Raw genomic sequence first — 18,529 nt, 5'->3', positions numbered from 1 at the left:
AAAGCGAAAATCTTTACTTTTCTTTTAATATAATTATAGCAAAGGTAAGTTCTATTTAAAAGGAATGCCTTGTGAACATTATCCCATTGCCACCCAACACTGAAGACCTAATATAGCTCATTAATTAATTAAACACTGAGCCCAATTAAGCAGCCCCATTAAGCACTACATTAAACAGCAGCTGGCGCATTATTTTCCCCTTGTAAGGGCCATCATAATAAGGGAACATTATTACCTAAAACATTGACTGAATTCACCAGAGACCACTGGAAAGCATGAAATTATTCACTGCACTGAAAATGCATTTACCTGAAAGGGCGGGCTGAATGGCAGTTAACAAAATGAAGTGCTGGGTCAAGATACTCATGGAAATGAATAAAATTGCCTAAAAATGTAGGCTAAATGGTAGTGGGAGAGGGGTGTTTGAGCAGAATCTGGACACTCTGGTGCATTACCAGCCTGTTGATCCTGCAGATCCACAGGGCACAGAGCGGATGACCAGAAACTTGTATGAATCCAAGTGCTCCGGTCACATCTCCCATTTTGTGGATTTTGGTGTAGTTAGTTGAAGGACATAATTCCAGATAGACAGTGTTGAGGGCTCTGTATGATTACTGCTCTCTGGTATTTAGATGCGAGGACCTCCAACTACAGTGTCTGTCTTGTCTGGAGTCTTGGCAAGCGGAGATGTGGTCATGAGAATTCATGGTTGTTTGCTGAATTCCGTGTTTTACAGGAGGTTTATGAGCCACTGTTCAGGTTCTTGTTTTCTGGGATGCAAGGCCACTTTTCGTTGAAGCCAAACCACATTCATGAGCATGATGGCTAAATCAATCAGTAACAGATGAGAGCAGCAGTTGTCAACAGGAAGCATTTGAGATGACTATGACTAACACTATGACTGTAACCATCTTGTTAACCTAGTTACGTTTCTGAGATCATTCTATAAGCAATTAATGGAAAAATTTAACACTTCTATTTTATAATGCATTGTCATGTAATATATGGGTAGTGTCTAGATGAAACAGGAAAGTAGTTATACAAGAATAACTGTGAGTTATGTCTACAGACAGACAGACGCCATCAAGACAAACAAAGTCCTGAATATATGAACCTTGTTGGCAGGGCATAATAAAACCTTTACTGTACACACCCTTCAGTGCAAACAGTTTCCGAGAGGTGAAGTGTCTTATCTAAGGACAGCTGCTTCTGCAGGTTTCTCAACTTCTGACACTCACTTCTGAATTTGTTGAAACATACTGGGGTGTTCAGAAATTTCATCCTGACACCTTTAAAACACGCTTGTACTGTTTTCTAATGGGTGTTTTTAGCTGGCATCAAGTAGCATGCTGCTAACTGACATTCAATGTTGAATAAAAATCTCTGCACGCCAGTCAAACATACATGCATTCAGTGGAAAAAGACATTGGGGTTTACCTGTTTTGGGATCCACGTCTGTCTGTAGGTGAGGTGGGGGGTTCCCCGGTGTGAAGTGCTCATTGCTGTAGGTGATCAGAGGTGTGAGAGGGTGCACATGGTGAGGGTGCTGTACCACTGGAACCTTATTAGACTGAGGGAAAGGTGAAGGACACAGAGAGAGAAAAAGAGAGAGAGAAAGGAGGGAACAAAAAAAAAAAGGAAAGGCGTTAATATTTGGGATAAGGGGTTAGAGGCTGCAGGCACTTGCCACAAAATTGCAACTTGGTCCAAAGGCTCTCAGAAAAAGGAGCTATCAAATTCTGGGTACTCTCGAGGCAGCAAACCGCCAAACCACAGTGAAAATAGTGTGGTTTGTAATTAAAAACACTTCTGCGGTGTCACCCTGGAATTCAGTAACACAATCTAAGAGGCTTGGGGGTTTGCCAGTTCACATTTGGGTCTGGTGTGTGATGAAGCACTTTTAACCACAGTCGCAGTCAAGTAATCGATCATCTGTAAACCACGAAATCAAGGCAGCGCGTGTAAATCCACAGTCATTAGCAGCTCCAGTCAGCGCTCTGCTCGACTCTCCTCCTCCCTGCTCTCATGCCTCCTCCTGGTCTCCCCTCTTCCTTGCTCCCCTTCCCTCATCTATTCCCCCAGGGCCTGGTTCACGGAGGGTAGGGGTGTATTGTAATAAAAGAGTTAGGAGAGAGGAGGCGGGGCTGAAAATCCATTTCTGCATTTTTGCCAAATTAGTTTTAGCTATGTAATCTTCTCTTTGTGCTCCTAAGTGGTGCAGGCCCCCTTTTTTCAATTACCCAAAGATTACAGTGGAGCTTTAGGGGTGTGCTGCCGTGGGCCCCAGCGTTAACTGGAGCTCAGCCCCTCTCATCAGGCCAGTCTGAGACAGACACTAATACACAGTCCCCGACCACAAGATAACCAGATTAGGGCTCTGCTGTAGATTAGGCTGGTGGAAGAGGCTGCTCTCGCCTCTTTACCCACACATCCTTATCCTGCCCTCAGCAGTCAAAGAAGCAGCACTAATCAGGCTTATCATAACATGGATGATATGTTCAGGGGGAGAGGAGCGAGACACCAAGCCGCTTGTGTGTGCATGTGTATATGTGCATGAGTTCAATCTGCTTTCTCATAGGCCACACACCCTCATTAGTGAGTTTAACCCAAGCAAGAAAAAAAAAAAGCTCCACTGTGGCACATTTCCAACAGACTTTGAAAAACATTAATGGGACTAGATGTTGGCAGGGGGGCATACATACATAAGATGCTCAGTTACCCAATGCTCATTGACAATACAAATGCAAAGCTGTGGGCCCAGGGCGAGACAAATGCGAGCAGAACTTAATGCTGAAAACTAATCATCTGCCCGGGTTGTCTGAGGCTGAAGTTAATATCAGGCCCGTGCAAGAGCCAAAAACACCAACAGTCCATTCAGAGCCCTGTGCTAAATTTTCACTGGGGTAGTTAAAGCTGTCCCATCTGTATGGGCCGTAAATGACTGGCCATCTAGACCTCTATTCTGTAGTGGCAGTGGTGGGGGAATGGAAGGAGGGGGTCATTCCCTATTGCCATGGTCCCAATGAAAGATTAATGAACCCCAGCAGAACTCCAGGGAGGCAGAGAGACTCCTGGGACTCATTCACAGCCCTGAGCTGAAAAGGCTATGGAGGAAAGAAGGAGAGAGGGGCTGGGGGTGTGTATATGTGTTTGTGTGTCGAGGGTGGAGGGGGCGGTAGGTGGAATGGGATTCGTTAAAAAGAAACACAAACCAAGGCACTCCTCGTTGCGTATGGGGCTCCTGATCTGATCTGCACATCTCGAAAAGAGAGATGAAAAAAATACTGGTAGAAAAACAATCAGGATGGGGGTTATGACAGCTGCCAAATGCAGCTGATGAGTCGGCAGCTGAATGCTAGAAGATGGCCTCTGTCTCCCTCTTTCTGTCTCCCTCTTTTTCTCTTGTCCCCCCCTATCTCTCACCTCCTAACCTCCTCCTTCACGACTGCCCGCTCCTCCCTCGGGTAATGATGTGAAAGAATGTTGTCAATTCTTCATCTCTTGGTGCTGAAAAGCTTTAGTGGCCATTTAAATGAGTTCTTTTGTCCAGGGGCCCAGGCCATTGAGAAGACAGTTCAAAATGCCCATCCACTGAGTCCACATTTAGACAGAGGGTGTTAGAGAGGGTGTGTATGGGACTGAGAGAGAGGGAGACGGAGAGAGCTAGAAGCCAGCCGATTTACATCATAGTCACTCGCGGTCCAAGAGAGTGCTCTTTTTTTTCCCCCTAAGAAGCCCAGAGTGAGGCAAATAGCAATGGGCTGGCCTGACTAATGCCTCCACAGTCGGCTCAGTCCACTACAGACAGTGACTGGCTGTGAAGACAAGAAAAGAACATTGCAACATAAGCTCAAGTTTTGGTTTAAAAGTATGCAGGTTGCTTTTGCAGCTTTCCAACAAAAGCCAGACTGTTTAGTAGAAGTCTTTCTAACTTTTTACATTCCTTTAGAGCTTTTTCTTTTGAGTTCTCTCTGCTGACATGGGGGAAAACCTGAGAAATCCACTGCCAGCGTCATCAGACAAACTCGCAACCAGTGTTGATCACCCGATGCATACATGGCCAGTGAGCTGATGTTGACATCCTGAAGGTCTGATGTCTTCAGTCAGCTCACCTGCTCACTCCACATGCCATGTGATCATCGCACACGAAGCAGCATCGACTTTGTCTCCCGCTGACGTCAAGGCAGCACCCGGTGGTCCCTGTGGAAAGGAGGCCCAGCACCTGCCCTGTGGCCAATGTGGGACAATACAAGCGCAGGACTCGTCTGGCAGGCTGCTGGGTGCTTCAGTCGCACAGAGCCCATAGAGCGCCGAGAAACAAAAGCAGTCAACGTGGGAGGCTTTACTCTCCCTGCTCCACAAAAGCCAGGGGAAAAGAAAGAACATTTCCTGCCCCTACACCCCCGCTGACTTGCATCCTTGCCACTAACTCCGTCATTACAACAAACAAATATAGCAGAAGACAAACAGACACATTGCTCTGCAGTCATGATGACCAGATTTTTGAGCCTTAAAAAGAGACATCGCATTCAAAAGACGCTGCAGATTTAAGAGCACACTCTTGTACAAACATCAATGAGCACATTGACTCTTTCCACGTCTAGGACACATACGGCGCCTTACTGCAGAGGAAGGCCAGTGTGAAGAGCAGGCAGCACACTTAAGTACAGCAGACACAAACAGAAGCAGTAGTTGCTGCCTCTGGTTAGGTTATTGATATTGTCTTGGCTCTATTCTATTCTATTCTTTTTCTAGCTGCAAGGCTCATATGCTCAAAGGAAAAGACGCTTCTATTATTGAATGTATTTCATTTTCAGTGTCGGTGTAATCACCCTCTATTCACAACGGTGCCTCCCTACAATACTTGTACATCTACTAGCCATTGATAGCTAATAAATGGCACCATTTGTAACTCTGCAAGTGTTAAATCTCTTCACAAGCTGCAGTGCTGATATGACCAGAATATTTAAGCATAAAATATTTCCTATACTAGCTGGTGACTAATGCTTTCCTGTCAGCATGTGAAAAGTGCCTTTTGGAAGTGACAAATGAATGAGCTGCTACAAGTCAGACCTCTGGGGAGGGAGAGGGGGGTACAGGAGAAGGCATAAGGGGTGAAAAAGTGACAGCAGGACGGAGTGAGACAAAGGGAGGGAGACAGAGAGGTGGAAGCTGGACAGGAAAAAGCTGTTGGCCTTGCATTTCCGCCTGGTGGCACCTCGCAGGGCCAATTTGAGCCCTAAATGTGAAGGTGGTGACCTTGTGGGCCCAGGAGGTGGCTGGGTGGGGGGCTAGACCCTCTGTCTCTCTGCTTTATGTCATGATATGATGAGTTGTCACAACAGCTTGCGGGGCGCTAATGAGCTGTAGTGAGGCCGGGGCAGGGACGGGAGGCCAGGAAGAGAGGAGAGAGATGTGGGGATGACAGTGCCGTGATGGATTGGGGTCCTCTCAGGCCTCCAAATTCCAAAGCAAGCAGAAAAAGCTGTCAGAGCGCCCTGAGCCTCTCCCAGAGCGTGCAAGTGGCCCACGTCCAAGGCACATGGAGTGACACCGCACAGAAAACACACACACACACACAACAGCGATACTGGAGACCTGGGGAAAGTGTCAGAGAAGAGTAATTTGTATGTGTGTGCAAGTATGTGTGCACTATTTGATTTGAGCAAAACAAAAAGTACAAACTGTGCTGCCACCAATTTAATGAATCAACTGGTATCATTCAACGTCGTCTTGTTGAAATCTGTTTACACACACGATTGCTGTTTTCCTTAGGGAGGTATAGAGTGCCCCCTCCAGGCTAAAGATCTTCATCTCCAAGCAAACCCCATATCATACCAACCAGTGTACCAACCACAAGCACACACACACACACACACACACATGCCCTGGTAGCACTCAGTCAAATCAATCCTCAGATTCAAGCAGACAATCTGAAGGAATACTCATAGATTAACGGCAATGGAATATGAAATGCTCTGACAAATTAAAGGCTTATCAGAGCCACGATCCTCCAGCATACCACTATGATTAAAAAAAACCCTGAATTTTAAAAATAAAATTTCTTGGTTAATCATTAGAGGAAAAAAAAACTCTCCACAATATTAAGAACCTGGGAATTGTAGGAGGGAGCAAAAGGATTTAAAAAGCAGATATGGAGGTGTTGATCAGTTTTCTCTTGCAGAGAAGATGCGCCTCTGAGGGCAAGGGGCTCCCGAGACCACAGTATATTTAAAAGTTAATCTATTCACTTTGCTGCAGTGACATGCCGACTGCTTGATCAGAGCGCTGAACAAAAATATTATGTGGGCCAGAGCCTTTGCTCCCCTTCCTCCTGCTCTCTTCGCTAGTACTCAAGTCGTTCGTCACCATTTATTTTTGCTTCCCATCTTTGATAGTCGGCACATCAAATAGAATCGCAGAAAGGACATGTTCTGATATGTCACAGATAAATAAAACTGCGCACAAATAGCTTAAATATGAAGTGGTGTTTGGTAGAACTGTTGTATTCTGTGAAGACAAATCGCTTCTTAGACGCACGTGTGTTAAAGCTTTTTCTTTTCAGTGTAAACAGCCTCTTGAGCTCTCATACCTGAGTTAAAGGAGCTTCTCTAAGAGGTGATATTGTATCACAGTGTTAAGAGCCAGACTGAATTCTGCCTTTTGAAATGCAATCAGCCCCTCACAATTTCAGTTGAAAGCCAGGCAATTAAGAATTTGAATTGGATGGCAACATTAACAAAGGAATATGTTAATCTGTGAGGTTATTGAAATCTTATTTTACATTTCATGATTAACACATGAGCTTGATCAAATATTGTTTTGCAAAGTAAATAATATTCCTCTCGAGAGAATCGTGCTTCTGAAAATGTACATTTTTAATTAATCTAGATACACTGTTTATAATATTTATTATTTAGGCCTCGATTTAAGAGTATTAAAAAAACAAATAATTTTAAAGTGTGTGACAATAACAAAAGTCTGTGGAGCAGCAGTCTTGTAGATTACAGGGTTTGAGCCTTTAGCATGCATGTATAATGTAACACATGCGTACAGATGAACACACACACACATACACACAAAAGTTTTCAAACACTTAAAAATCAGATGACCATGACTCTCTCCACCCAAATAGCAGGCCCCTCCCTTCCCCTCACCAAACTACTACCAACCAGCACCACGACGACGACAACAACAACAACAACCTGTCAGAATGATGCTAATGCTAAAAAGAAAGAGCAGAGACAGTGAAGAAGCAGGGGAGCAGTGCTGCGTTACTCACCCAGCTGCTCAGATTGAGGTGCCAGCAGCCCACCTGCTGGAGGAGAGAGAGCCCGGGGCCCAGGACTCCTGCCTTGGCTCCCGTCTCCTCCGGCCCGGCTGAAGCTCCATCCCGCGGGTACATGACCCCCTCAGTTCCACCCCCGCCCCCGTCTCCTCCTCCTCCTCCTCCTTCCACCTGGCCCCCCCAGATCCTCCTTTTCTCTCTACGCCAGGGAGAAGCCCTCTTGCTTGTCTTGGCCGCTTCTCTCCTCCACTTCTCCTGCTTCTTTGTCTGTTTCTGCCTTGGCTCCTTGCTCCAGTGTGTGCGAGTGTGTTGCTGGGCATGTGTGGTGTGTGTGCATGTGTGTTTATCGTCCCCCCTCTCTTTGCACTTGGTGCCGCGGCCGGCTGACCATTGTTCCCCAAGGTTTTGACATTAGAGTGTCTGTATCTCTTGAGGCGTCTAGAGCAGGCTCAGGGTCTGAGGCCTAGTTTCCCCATGAACACCCACACACAGTCACCACAATCCTCCCCACCCACCCACATCCATCCTTAAAAAAAAAAAAATCCCCCAAAACCCTGACTCTAACCACAGAAGCCCTTGCTCTTAGCGGCCAGCGGTCTCCTCTTCCTTCTCAGTGAAAGTTTTGATTCCGGTGACAAGAAGTACAAGAAGTGAGAGCCAGACAGAGAGAAGGAAAAATTATTGTGAGCAGCTTTTCAGCACTGCAGCAGTCTTCCCACAAGCAATACTCCAGAAAAAAATATACTCACAAACACACACACCAAAAAAATAAGTTATTACCCAAATCCCTGCTGTACGTTGGGTCTGTGTATGTGTTTCTTAGAGTATGTGTGTGTATGTGTGTGGGCTCTGCTGTGCCTCCAGGATGCCCAGAGACGAACTGGCAGCTTGAAAAGCTTTGGCTACAAGGTAAAGCGAGCAAGGCGAGAGATGGAGACAAAGAGGAGAGAGCAGGAGAGGGAGAGAGATAGAAAGGAAAAAAAGGAACAAGACACAACAACATCCACAAAGGGAGGGCAGGCTCAGCAAAGTGTGGCCAACAGTCACTTTATCTGTGTGATGCTGACAGTCCCCTCTTCATACCCACTTTCCAGGGGGGGGGGGCCGAAGAAAGGGAGAGAAAGTCTTCACTCTGACACAGACGTGGCACCTTTCGTCGCAATCCTTTTTATTATTTTTTTTTTATTCCCCTCTCACCCTTTTTCTAAACAATACCTTAGAGTGGAGAGCAATTCTTCTCTTAACTCCCCCCTCAACTCTGTCTCCATTCAAGGTTCATGTGAACAAGGCCTCAAGCCCCTCCTCACCTCCCCCCTTTTTTCCTCTGCAACTATTTCGCCTTCAAGTCAAATGATAAGCTTCACATGGTCAAGACTTTTCAAAAAGCGCAAAGAAATTGAAGAGCTCTGTTGGCCATCAGAGCATTCACAGACAAGGGGCATTAAAGGGAAATTCCATCAAACATTTATTTTGATTTGTTATTTAGGGAAACCTAATATAATTTAAAATTTTCCCACATTGTTGTTTTGGGGTTTTTTTATGTGTGTTTTTTTTTTGTTTATTTTGAAGAAAAACATTTTTAAATGATTTAATTGTATTTCCTGAGGTGGCTGAGGGAAAGGATTTATTCCCACACTGAACATCTTATATTAGGGATATGATATTATTGAGATGCTTGATAAAAGGAATAGGAAAAAATTGTGAAACACAGTTTTAAAAATTGTTAAACCACCTCAGATAAAGAAATTATAAAATTATCAACATTAAAAATTCTGATAATAGAATAAAATGTTTTTACATGTGAAGATCATTTTCATTTTTTTATTCTATAATTAATCCGACCTGTCATTCTTTAATTACCTTTAATAACCTCTAACAACCTGAACCTGACTAATGACCATGACAAATTAAATATTTATAGAAAGAATTATTTCCATCTAAGCACGGTAACATTTAATATATTTTTAATATAGCTTAACGAAGGTTATTTAAGTGGTAAATTAAGAAAAATTAAGTAAAGCATGGGAATTTAGACATAATTAAAACAAATATGTCTTTAAAAGCGAGGTAAATGTAATAAAAAGATGAATGTTTCTCAGTTGTATTATGTCATTTTCAAAGTTGGCAACAGAAACAAATGAAAACTTACAGAGACTTTTCTCTTAATACGCTGTTTCTTTTTTCCCCTTTTTCTCCTGCACTCGTTCAGCTTCTGTCACTGTTAGGACTCTGCTCTTCCCCTGGCCTGCAGCAGGCAGTCCTGAGGCCCTTAAAGCCAAAACAAAGCCCTGGGAATGTCCTTTACACAGCTTGGACAATAGCGCGGGGGCTCCAGCTTGACAAGTAAAAGAGCCCCGACAAGGCGGTGGCTAATTGCCTGCCCTCCCTCCATTCAGCCGGCCTGCCACACTCCTGCCATCTCCTTTTGTCCCACGTGCACTTTCTTAAGTAAACTGCCAGTTCACCAGCAAGTGATGGACAGCTCCCAATCACCCAGCCACAATGGCATCAACGCCACAACACAAGAGAGCAGAGGGGGGAGAAAAAAAAAAACTCTATTCCACTCCACTGTCTGAGATGTTCGCACGAGACCCAAAAGTGTGCAAAACAATAAAAAAAAAAAAGCAAGAACAAAAACTTTTAAGAACATGCAAGCGGAACAGCCTGTGACCTTTACAGACTCATTATTTTTTTTAGATAAATCTGAACCATGCAGGATAAAACAGTTAGAAGAAAGTACTTTCACCAATGAAGTCTAACTTCAAAGTGCTGGTTCTGTTCTTTTGGTATTTCTCATAACAATTTCCGGCATAATAATATTATTTACAAAAATCATATTTAATTAAAAATTACAAATACTAAAAGATTTGAGGCGTGAATTTAAAAGAATATTAACCCTTGTTTATTACAGAAGCGTGGGAATAGCAGGTAAGACATACGATCAAAATGACCTAAATCTAAATGTTAATACAACATGTAATCTCTTGAATTGCTTCAATATAAATAATGGTATTTATTAATTCCAATTAGTAGAATTGTGTTTTAGCATACAATAAACAATAATCATATTTAGTTTGATGTCTTAGAATAATACTACACCCCTGTCAGGCTGTCAAGACAAAGCAATCAAACACTGCCTTTCATTATCCAAATTGTCAATCTGTCACTTAGCAACATAAGTGTTATAAATTGCCAAACGGAGCCCAGAAAAATATCCATGAATAAAATCAATCTAAACATAATATTTCAAGCCAAACAAGCACCAGAAAATAAAGCACAGCAGTAATTAAAATGTTGAAAAGTCTTACCATTTAAAAGAGCTGTATTTGGGATGCTGCTCGGTTCCTGGTTAAAACAAGCATGCTGGCACTCGTGGTAGTGCACAGACTCCAAGCAGACTCCCACCACCATGTCAGCCACTAATCCACTGGGGGGCAGCACCTCATCTACGGCAGCCCCTCGCTAACGCCCGATGGGTTAAGCCGATAAGATAACGGCCGGAGGACCGGGTGAGAGCCAAGGTATGCTGGAGCGACTTAGGACGGTAGCCCTTTAGGTCCCAGAGCGGAGAGGACCGAGAGCGGCTGGCCAGAGCTGGCTGTTCACCCTCAGCCCCCTCATGCATTCAAACGCACACTCAGGCTGCGCTGCTCTTCTCCGCATCTGACCAGGACTCCCTTTTTCCCCCTCGCCCATCTTCATATCCCCCTTAATAAGCTCTTTTGTGTCCATCTCTCTTTCTTTGATAAGTTGAAAGAACAACAAAAAGAGGGAGAGAAAGAGAGAGGCTTTCATTCAGCGGCTTGGCAGACATAAAGGTAGTGGAGTGCCGTCTATAGGAGTTGCCCTAACTTGGCTAAACTCAAGCAGCGGGGTGTCTCTCGTCATGTCATTAATCCCCAAAACCAGCCACGCTCCATTCACCGCTAGTCACACTAAATTAAATGCAAAATCAAAAACACAAACGCTGGCCAGAAAAAGTGTCAGAAAAAAGGCTACAGAAAGCATTCCGATTCAGGGCAAAGGGTGTGTGGTGTTGCGGCCACGTTGCCCCTCAGTCCTGCCCGTCGGTAGCCCCAATTTTTGATGTACGAAGCCCCGGAAAAAACAGCCAAACAAAAGACAAAAAACAAACATTTATCACCAAAAGAGCCTGTCATTGTGGTGCAGCTTTTGCACCTCCAACTCTCCTGCCTGAACTCTCTTAAGACAACTGAGGGGAGAAAAGGAACCCCAACTCCAAAGTCCAACCTGCCAGACAACAAGCCAACAACAGCAGTTAAAACAATACCAAAAATACCAATAAATGGATACAAGCCCTGTATGGTTTTCGGGAGAGCTGGCAATAGAAAATTCAACCCGGCCAACTGGTGGCTTGAAGAGAGGAAGCCCACTCTTAAAGCCGTGATCCGACCATCCACTATACCACCGCTGTGAGCCTTTTAACCACAGTAGAAAAAAATGACTATTGATCTTCAAATAGCGATAATTGAAAAGATCAAAAAGATTAAACAAAAAAATCAAGAATGTGCTGACTTACCATGTTGTGCTCCTTTTTTGTTGTAGGTTTTTGTTTAAATAAAAAAAATATTTGCTCAAAGATGCAGCATTGGAGGTGTCAAATTTTTGTAGCCGTCTCTTGATCGTATTACTTCCACAGTCCTGGTTTCCAATGCGTCTGAACTTTTTCCCTTTCTCTTTTATTTTGTTTGTGGTACCTAGCCTTTTTTTCCCCTGCTTAAGACTTTAAAAGCCTTCAGCTCAGTAAAGCAGCACAAATTATCTTGCCACCTTGCTCAGCTCTGATGCTTTGGCCGCTAACTTTGGAAGGCCCTTTACTACTGCATCAAAATTAGCATTGTCAAAGCAGTTAATGAATATTAATATTGTATTTGTCATTGGAGCTGGCCCATTGCTGAACTCCAAGTCATCCATCAGGGACAAGATTAAGCACACAATTATTTCTGACTGACAGGGACCAAATCTGGAAGATTTTTTTTTTCCTCCAACAATTTAAAGAAAAAGACACAGCATCATCTTAAGGTACCTCCCATGAGACGAGACAAGATTAATACACTTTTAATGAAGCAAGATTTCATGGTGCATGAACAGCAGGAACCTCAAGAAAAAAAAAAAGAGGAATCTAGAAATGTTTTGACTCATAATTTTAACCATTTATTTAAGGATTGAAATGATAAATTACAAATAATTTTGATGACGGCAGACAAAATTTAAATTCAAAGAACTTTCTTTTTCTTTTCTTTTGATGAAATCCAACGGATTTATTCTCCTTGATTTTTTTTTTTTTTTACTAGAAGATCTGGATTTGCTTTTTCACCTTTGTTGGAACTAAGATGTACTAAGATGAAATAAGATGTACAAGCGCTGCACTGTGCACAACACTGGCGCTAAATTTAACATGAAACATTCATTAAAACCCTGGACCTCCAGCACTCTCGGCAGAGCACCGACCGCTGAGGACCACACAGGCAGCCTCCATCAGCTGCAGCGCTTCAGCTCCATCCAGGAGCCTTCTCCCTGCTCCGACACCCGCTTCCCAAAGAAACAACTTCACACAAGGAACCGCGGCTCTGTCAAATACGCTTCTCTGCACAATTTTCCTAACCTTCATCAAATATGTCACAACGCACAACTTTATATATTTTTAAATGATTACGTCATTTCAATTCTTCGGGTGAAAATGATCTCTGGAATGGTTTCATAAATACAAATATTTCTCATATTTCAAATATTTGAACCAAAAGCATGAGCCTACCTGTGCCTGTCTTGAAAAATTAAGCAGATGACATGCCATCTTCTTCACTCCTCTGTACCCAAAGCATCATTGTATCTTCTGCGTGACTTTACAAAGCAAACCCCTTTCTCTTCTCTCACACATTCTAAATTCTAAGCAACACAGAGTTGAGCTTTGAATGCAACATCTATCCTTTTCCCACAATTATCTGATTAGTTTTCTCCGCTCGGTGATTTCGGGGGAACGGCCAAATGCTAAACCTTATTTGGGTCAAATTAAAATGTACTTTCTATTTGCGCTCTTCTGAATACAACTATTTAAAAAAAAAGGGAAAACGAATGAGGAGGTCACACAAAAAATGGCAGATGTGGGTCACTAATGCCAGCAGCCCAGTGAATTGGTGTGAGTGTGGGGGTCAAGCTGCAGGCTCACCTTGGAGCGCCGGGCCCCTGCCGACCACCCTGCCGGCTCCCTAATACCATTAGCAACCCTTAGATGAACATACTAAATTGGCCTTTTGTTCTCCAGGTGCCGATCCAGCCTCACAAACTCCCTGGTATCATGGAACCAAATACAGATGGTGCTGCCTTTTTCTGAAATGAATAGCGCGCATAAGAAAGCGCTCCATTTTCCGGATTCTTACAATCTCCGAAAGCCGTCGGCATTGCCGTAATTTTTTTTGCCGGCGCTCCATTCGCATTTAAAACTTTGGATATTATTTTATAATATTCTTCATCAATTTAGTTTTAAACATGTTAAAATGTGTATTTACTTAAAGAATTTTTTATCAAAATTCAGAACTTATATTTGCAAGAGCTCACAATGAGACGTCTAATAAATTAGACTTGATCCAATTCAGCAGTAAAGAATTAAAAATGTAATGATGCCAAACCGGATTTAATCAAAAATAAATTCAATACTTTATTACATTAATTTGAGTCTTTTGAAATTTATAGAGCCAGAAAAATTAAACGATTTGTTGCTCAAAATATCAGACCAAAAAAAAAAATTCTGTATTGCAGCTTAGACTGTATTAATTCATATTTATGAGTAATGCCTTTTTAATAAAAACATCAAAAATATGGTTTAGAATACGGATGTTAAAATTCAAAAGGCTGCGAAGGAATGCTGTAAATCAAATTCTAATTAAACAAATGATCTTTTAATTGTTGTGACACAAGCACAGACACTGATTAAGTGCTCACACGGGGCTGTCTATGAAAACAGGCACCGAACACAGAATCCCACCGCGGCTTAATTCAACTTGAGAGCCTAAAACAGGTCCAATCTAGGTGAGGAGGAGAGAAGGGAAGAGAGAGACGAGAGGGAGCAGAGCAGGCAGCTCTGTGGCCCAGCGTGATCACATCAGCGCTAGTATCAAATTAACTCTCTGACTTTGAAACTTATTGATCTGCTATTAAGACACTAGTGAACTTGATGAAGTGAGTGCTGTAGGTGACTCTAGGACTTCAAAGTCTCGCACCAGCCACATAAAACAAGCCACTTTGATCCCCGCTCTGCTCCTCGGATCTGGAGAGGGGGCTTCAGAGGAACCCCCAATTCTACTCTCCTCTCTTCTCCCACTCACCCCGAGCCCATGCTCCAGCTCTCTCTTTCCCTTTCCACGTCTCCTGATGCCCCAAGAACCGGCAAAGCATCGGTGCCACACAATGTTCAATCGCACCACATTTTACAGAGCAGTCAGCAAGTTGAGAGCACAGTAGTGTACAGTGGTGCAGACAGATCTCCTTTCTGACTCTCCAAGAAATAATAAACCAACACACACACAGAAAATGCAATATGATGTCAAAACAACTACTAGAATAAGGCGACCATCTAAGCGTGTTGGCATTAAAATTCAGTGTCGATAAGAAGGGGATTCTTCATGCCAAATACGGCATGTAATAAGGTCGGCGATGAGAGAGACAATGCAGAGTGGGAGATAGCGGTACTATTGTGTGGTGAATACATCCCCCTCTTCGCTTAAGGCAAGTCTTCCCACTACATTAAATATTGTATGCTGCCAATCACACCTGCCTTTTTTTCATTTTGTGCCACTGGGTGGAGGTAGTAGTTAATGTTTTCAACATGCACCGTATCACTATAATATACTGAAGCAGACAGAAATCACAACCGGCCCAAAGAATACTTCTCCTCTCTACCAGCTGAAACCATTATGGAGCAAACGTAAAGATAAAAAAATAAGAATGCAAAAAATAAACCAAAAAATCTTTTCCTCCTCATTTTGCAACAAGACAGCCTGCAGGAATTAGAAACAAAATCTCAGGTTCACCCTCCAGTGAGCCGCTAACTTAGCAGGACTGAGTAAAATAAATATTAACGGCTAAATTAATCATCGGCAGGACAGTGTTTGCGCTCAGGCTCCAGTGCTCAGAGGCGGGGTGTGTGTGTGTGTGTGTGTCTGTGTGTGTTTGTGTGCGAGTGTGCCTGCACTTGGAGTGCTGGGGCTAAGCTGCGTCTGTTTAATTAAGAGGGGTAAAACAGATGACAAATGCGAGACAGTTAAACATTTAATGTGTGCTTATCTCCCCCCTCATTTATTTAGTTGGGAGAGATTCAGAGTGGGTGGCGTTTAAGAGTGATGCGCTGGCGAAACGCTGGTGGAATTAGAACGCAGCCCCGTGTGCCGTGACAAGTCAGCAAGCAACGCACAGCCATTTCCTGACAATTGTTTTGACGTTTTGCAACTTAATTCTGTTTGATGAGAAAGAAAGGGATTACGTGATAAATCAAATAAACACAAATACGGATTCAGCAACACAGCTGTTTGTGAGAGGCAAAAAAAATAAATAAATGAATGAGTTTGAATGTAAATGACACAGTGTCACTTCATTATGGATATAGTATTTTTAGCAGCCTTGCTTAAATTGTCAAAATAAACCATGCAATTAAAACTGCAATTGTATCAAAGGCCTAGTTTCTCCTTCATTTCACCTGACAAAGGTTTAATTTTTTTTCTGGATGATCCCCATTGTGTATCTGGTGCTGATGCACATTGCCTAGAGTCAATGTCAAATCCCAGCTCCAATAGTCCCGCAAAAAATACAGAACGAACAGTGCCCGCGGCACACACATCCCTTTACTCAACCCACTTGCAATATCTCACCCAAAGTTATCGTTTCCAATGTGACAATGTTAAAATGAAAAACAAAAAAAATATACATATAAACACACACACACACACACACACATATATATATATATACACAATAAAAATATATATATATGGAAGGGGAAAGAGAGAGAGAGAGAGAAATTGGTGGCATGGCGGCGGGGGGGTGGATGGGGGAAAAGAGAAGCTGAAGCTAAAAAAGCAAAAAGAGGGAGAGGGAGAAAAAGAAGAAAAGAAGGAGGAGGAGGTGGAGGAGAAAAAAAGCCCTGTGCCACGAGCATATATAAGAGAAACCTTCACCAATTAGTGGGGAGAAACGGGAGAGGGAGCTGCCGCGGCGTCGGCACTCAAAGAGCCAGGCCTCGCGGCGAAGCTGTCATGTCGGCAGGATTGATCAACAGGCCTGCTATTTCTAATGGCATGTTGTCATGAAGCTGCAGCCATGGGGAGCCACCTGCCTCAGTCCTCGCACAGCACTCTGTGTGTGTGCGTGCGTGTGTTTGTGTGCATGAAAGATGGGGTTGGGGGTACTGCAGCAGCCATACCTATTCTGTGCCCATATATCTTTTACTAACAATTTAAAAACAGCCTGGAATCCTCCTCCCACTCTCTGGCAGTCTACCTTGCCTATCCCTGAAGGTGGAAGAAATGTGCCATCCTGGATTGTTCTTTATTCTCACACGGCAGCGTCAAGCTATTGTAAAATCCAAGACAATAGCTGCAAAATGAATACTGGGTTAAGGGAAAATGTAAATGAAAGCAAAAGGTTTTGGTAGTTTCGTAATAACAATAATTCCGAACAAACACAAATTCTTGTATTATTAATGTTACTCTATTTAATCAATTTCATTTTCTTCATGGGGAATTTTATCACCATTCAACAAATTAATTTCTCAATCGCACTCTATGAAACAGTACATTACAGAGATAAAATTATCCCGAGTTATCATCTCAAAGGCATTACATTTGATTATAGCTCATTTCCTTTTTATGAAAAAACCTGTCAAATAATCAGCGGATAACGGGAACCCCGTCTGCAAAATGTCATCGCAGGAGAAAGCACAATCAAAAACGAGGAAATTGCTTTATAAATTGAAAAAAAACTGTCATGTTATCCTCATTTTTCAGTAATACGGCGACAAAAATTGCTTCGTTTTTGGCCTCCACAGCCAAACAAGCCCGGCCTCGCTAACAATAAAAAGTCAAATAAAAGTTACAGAACTTGAGAGTTCAAGGTACCGCGGGCTACTTGGAGTGCGTGTCACGTACAGTTAACCTTTTTATCGGGCATGCCTGTGGTCTCATCAGTCGATGAAATTCTTTGCCCGCGGCGGTGGCTTAGCCGAGGGACACGGACCAATAGAAAAATATTTCATTGTGTTAGCATTTCAAATGGCGAGTGGAGGGTGGAGAGGAGGGCATTTGGAGGGGCGGTGGGGGAAGAAGCTCTAACCGATCGTTGCCAGCGGAATTAATTGCCTATTCTGAGAATAATGTCCCTTATCCACGATCCTCGGAGGGCCGAACGCTAGCAGAGGCCACTTTTTTTTTTTTTTTGTTTGGTGTCTTCAAAAAGAAGAGCGCTTAGGGGTACTGGCCGTATTAGGGGTTTAGCTCAGTCCCCTTTAGGCCGGGAAAAATAATCAGAAGCACTGAACCAAACTCAACTAATCCGTACCCCAATTAAAAACGCAAAACCCATTATACCTAACGTTAATGTGAATCGACAAATAAATACTCGAAAACTTATTTTACGTTTATTAACAATTGGCAAAATTTGGCTAATAATTTGATTTTTTGATTAAATTCACTTTAAGAGAAAGAACGTAAGAAGTAAAGCGGCTACGTTTGGCTTTCAGCCAGTGCTTGATAAATGGCTCAAGATGGAGCGACCCCAGTGGTGCTTCTATCCCTTTATTTAGGGGGATTTAAGTTCAGGCTCTGTTACACATTGCCCAAGCATATGCAATGACCCTAACCAATATTGGTGCATCTTTTAGCCACATCTTAATCTAACCTTTATAAAGCTCTGTGGCTTTTCAGACTCAAAACAGCATTAACAACGAGTATTGTTTGGAAGGAGGCGGCCCTGGGAGACGACTCCGCGGAAAAGCTGGGCCCAGGCTGGGGCAGGAGCCCCCTGGAAAAACAGCTGCTTATGCACTCCAATCACTGGGAAACAAAACCAAAACCCAACTGCTAAGAAGGGAGGGGAAAAAACATTTTGAGGTGGAGGGGGCATCCCAAATGCTCCATCCCTCCCTATCGACCTCTACGGGCCCATTCGTGCTAGGTGTCGATTTCATCCCTCGGCAGATGGACGGGCGAATTCGCAGCAGTCCCCATTACACGC

The 18,529-nt window shown here is 43.2% G+C and overlaps 1 protein-coding gene across 13 annotated transcripts in view; it reads right to left on the bottom strand.

The window, feature by feature from the left end:
* The window catches only part of tcf7l2 (transcription factor 7 like 2), an 88,218-nt gene that overhangs the window by 15,669 nt on the left and 54,020 nt on the right, over positions 1–18,529 (bottom strand). For all 13 annotated transcript variants that reach the window (XM_070851245.1, XM_070851243.1, XM_070851250.1 and 10 more), the window contains one exon: positions 1,438–1,570. In XM_070851245.1, coding sequence (XP_070707346.1) covers positions 1,438–1,570 — 133 coding nt within the window. The remainder of the gene's footprint in view (positions 1–1,437; positions 1,571–18,529) is intronic.

This window comes from Pempheris klunzingeri, chromosome 20 (genome assembly GCF_042242105.1).
Source record: "Pempheris klunzingeri isolate RE-2024b chromosome 20, fPemKlu1.hap1, whole genome shotgun sequence".
NCBI lineage: Eukaryota > Metazoa > Chordata > Actinopteri > Acropomatiformes > Pempheridae > Pempheris > Pempheris klunzingeri.
This window is presented reverse-complemented; position numbering and strand designations above follow the sequence as displayed.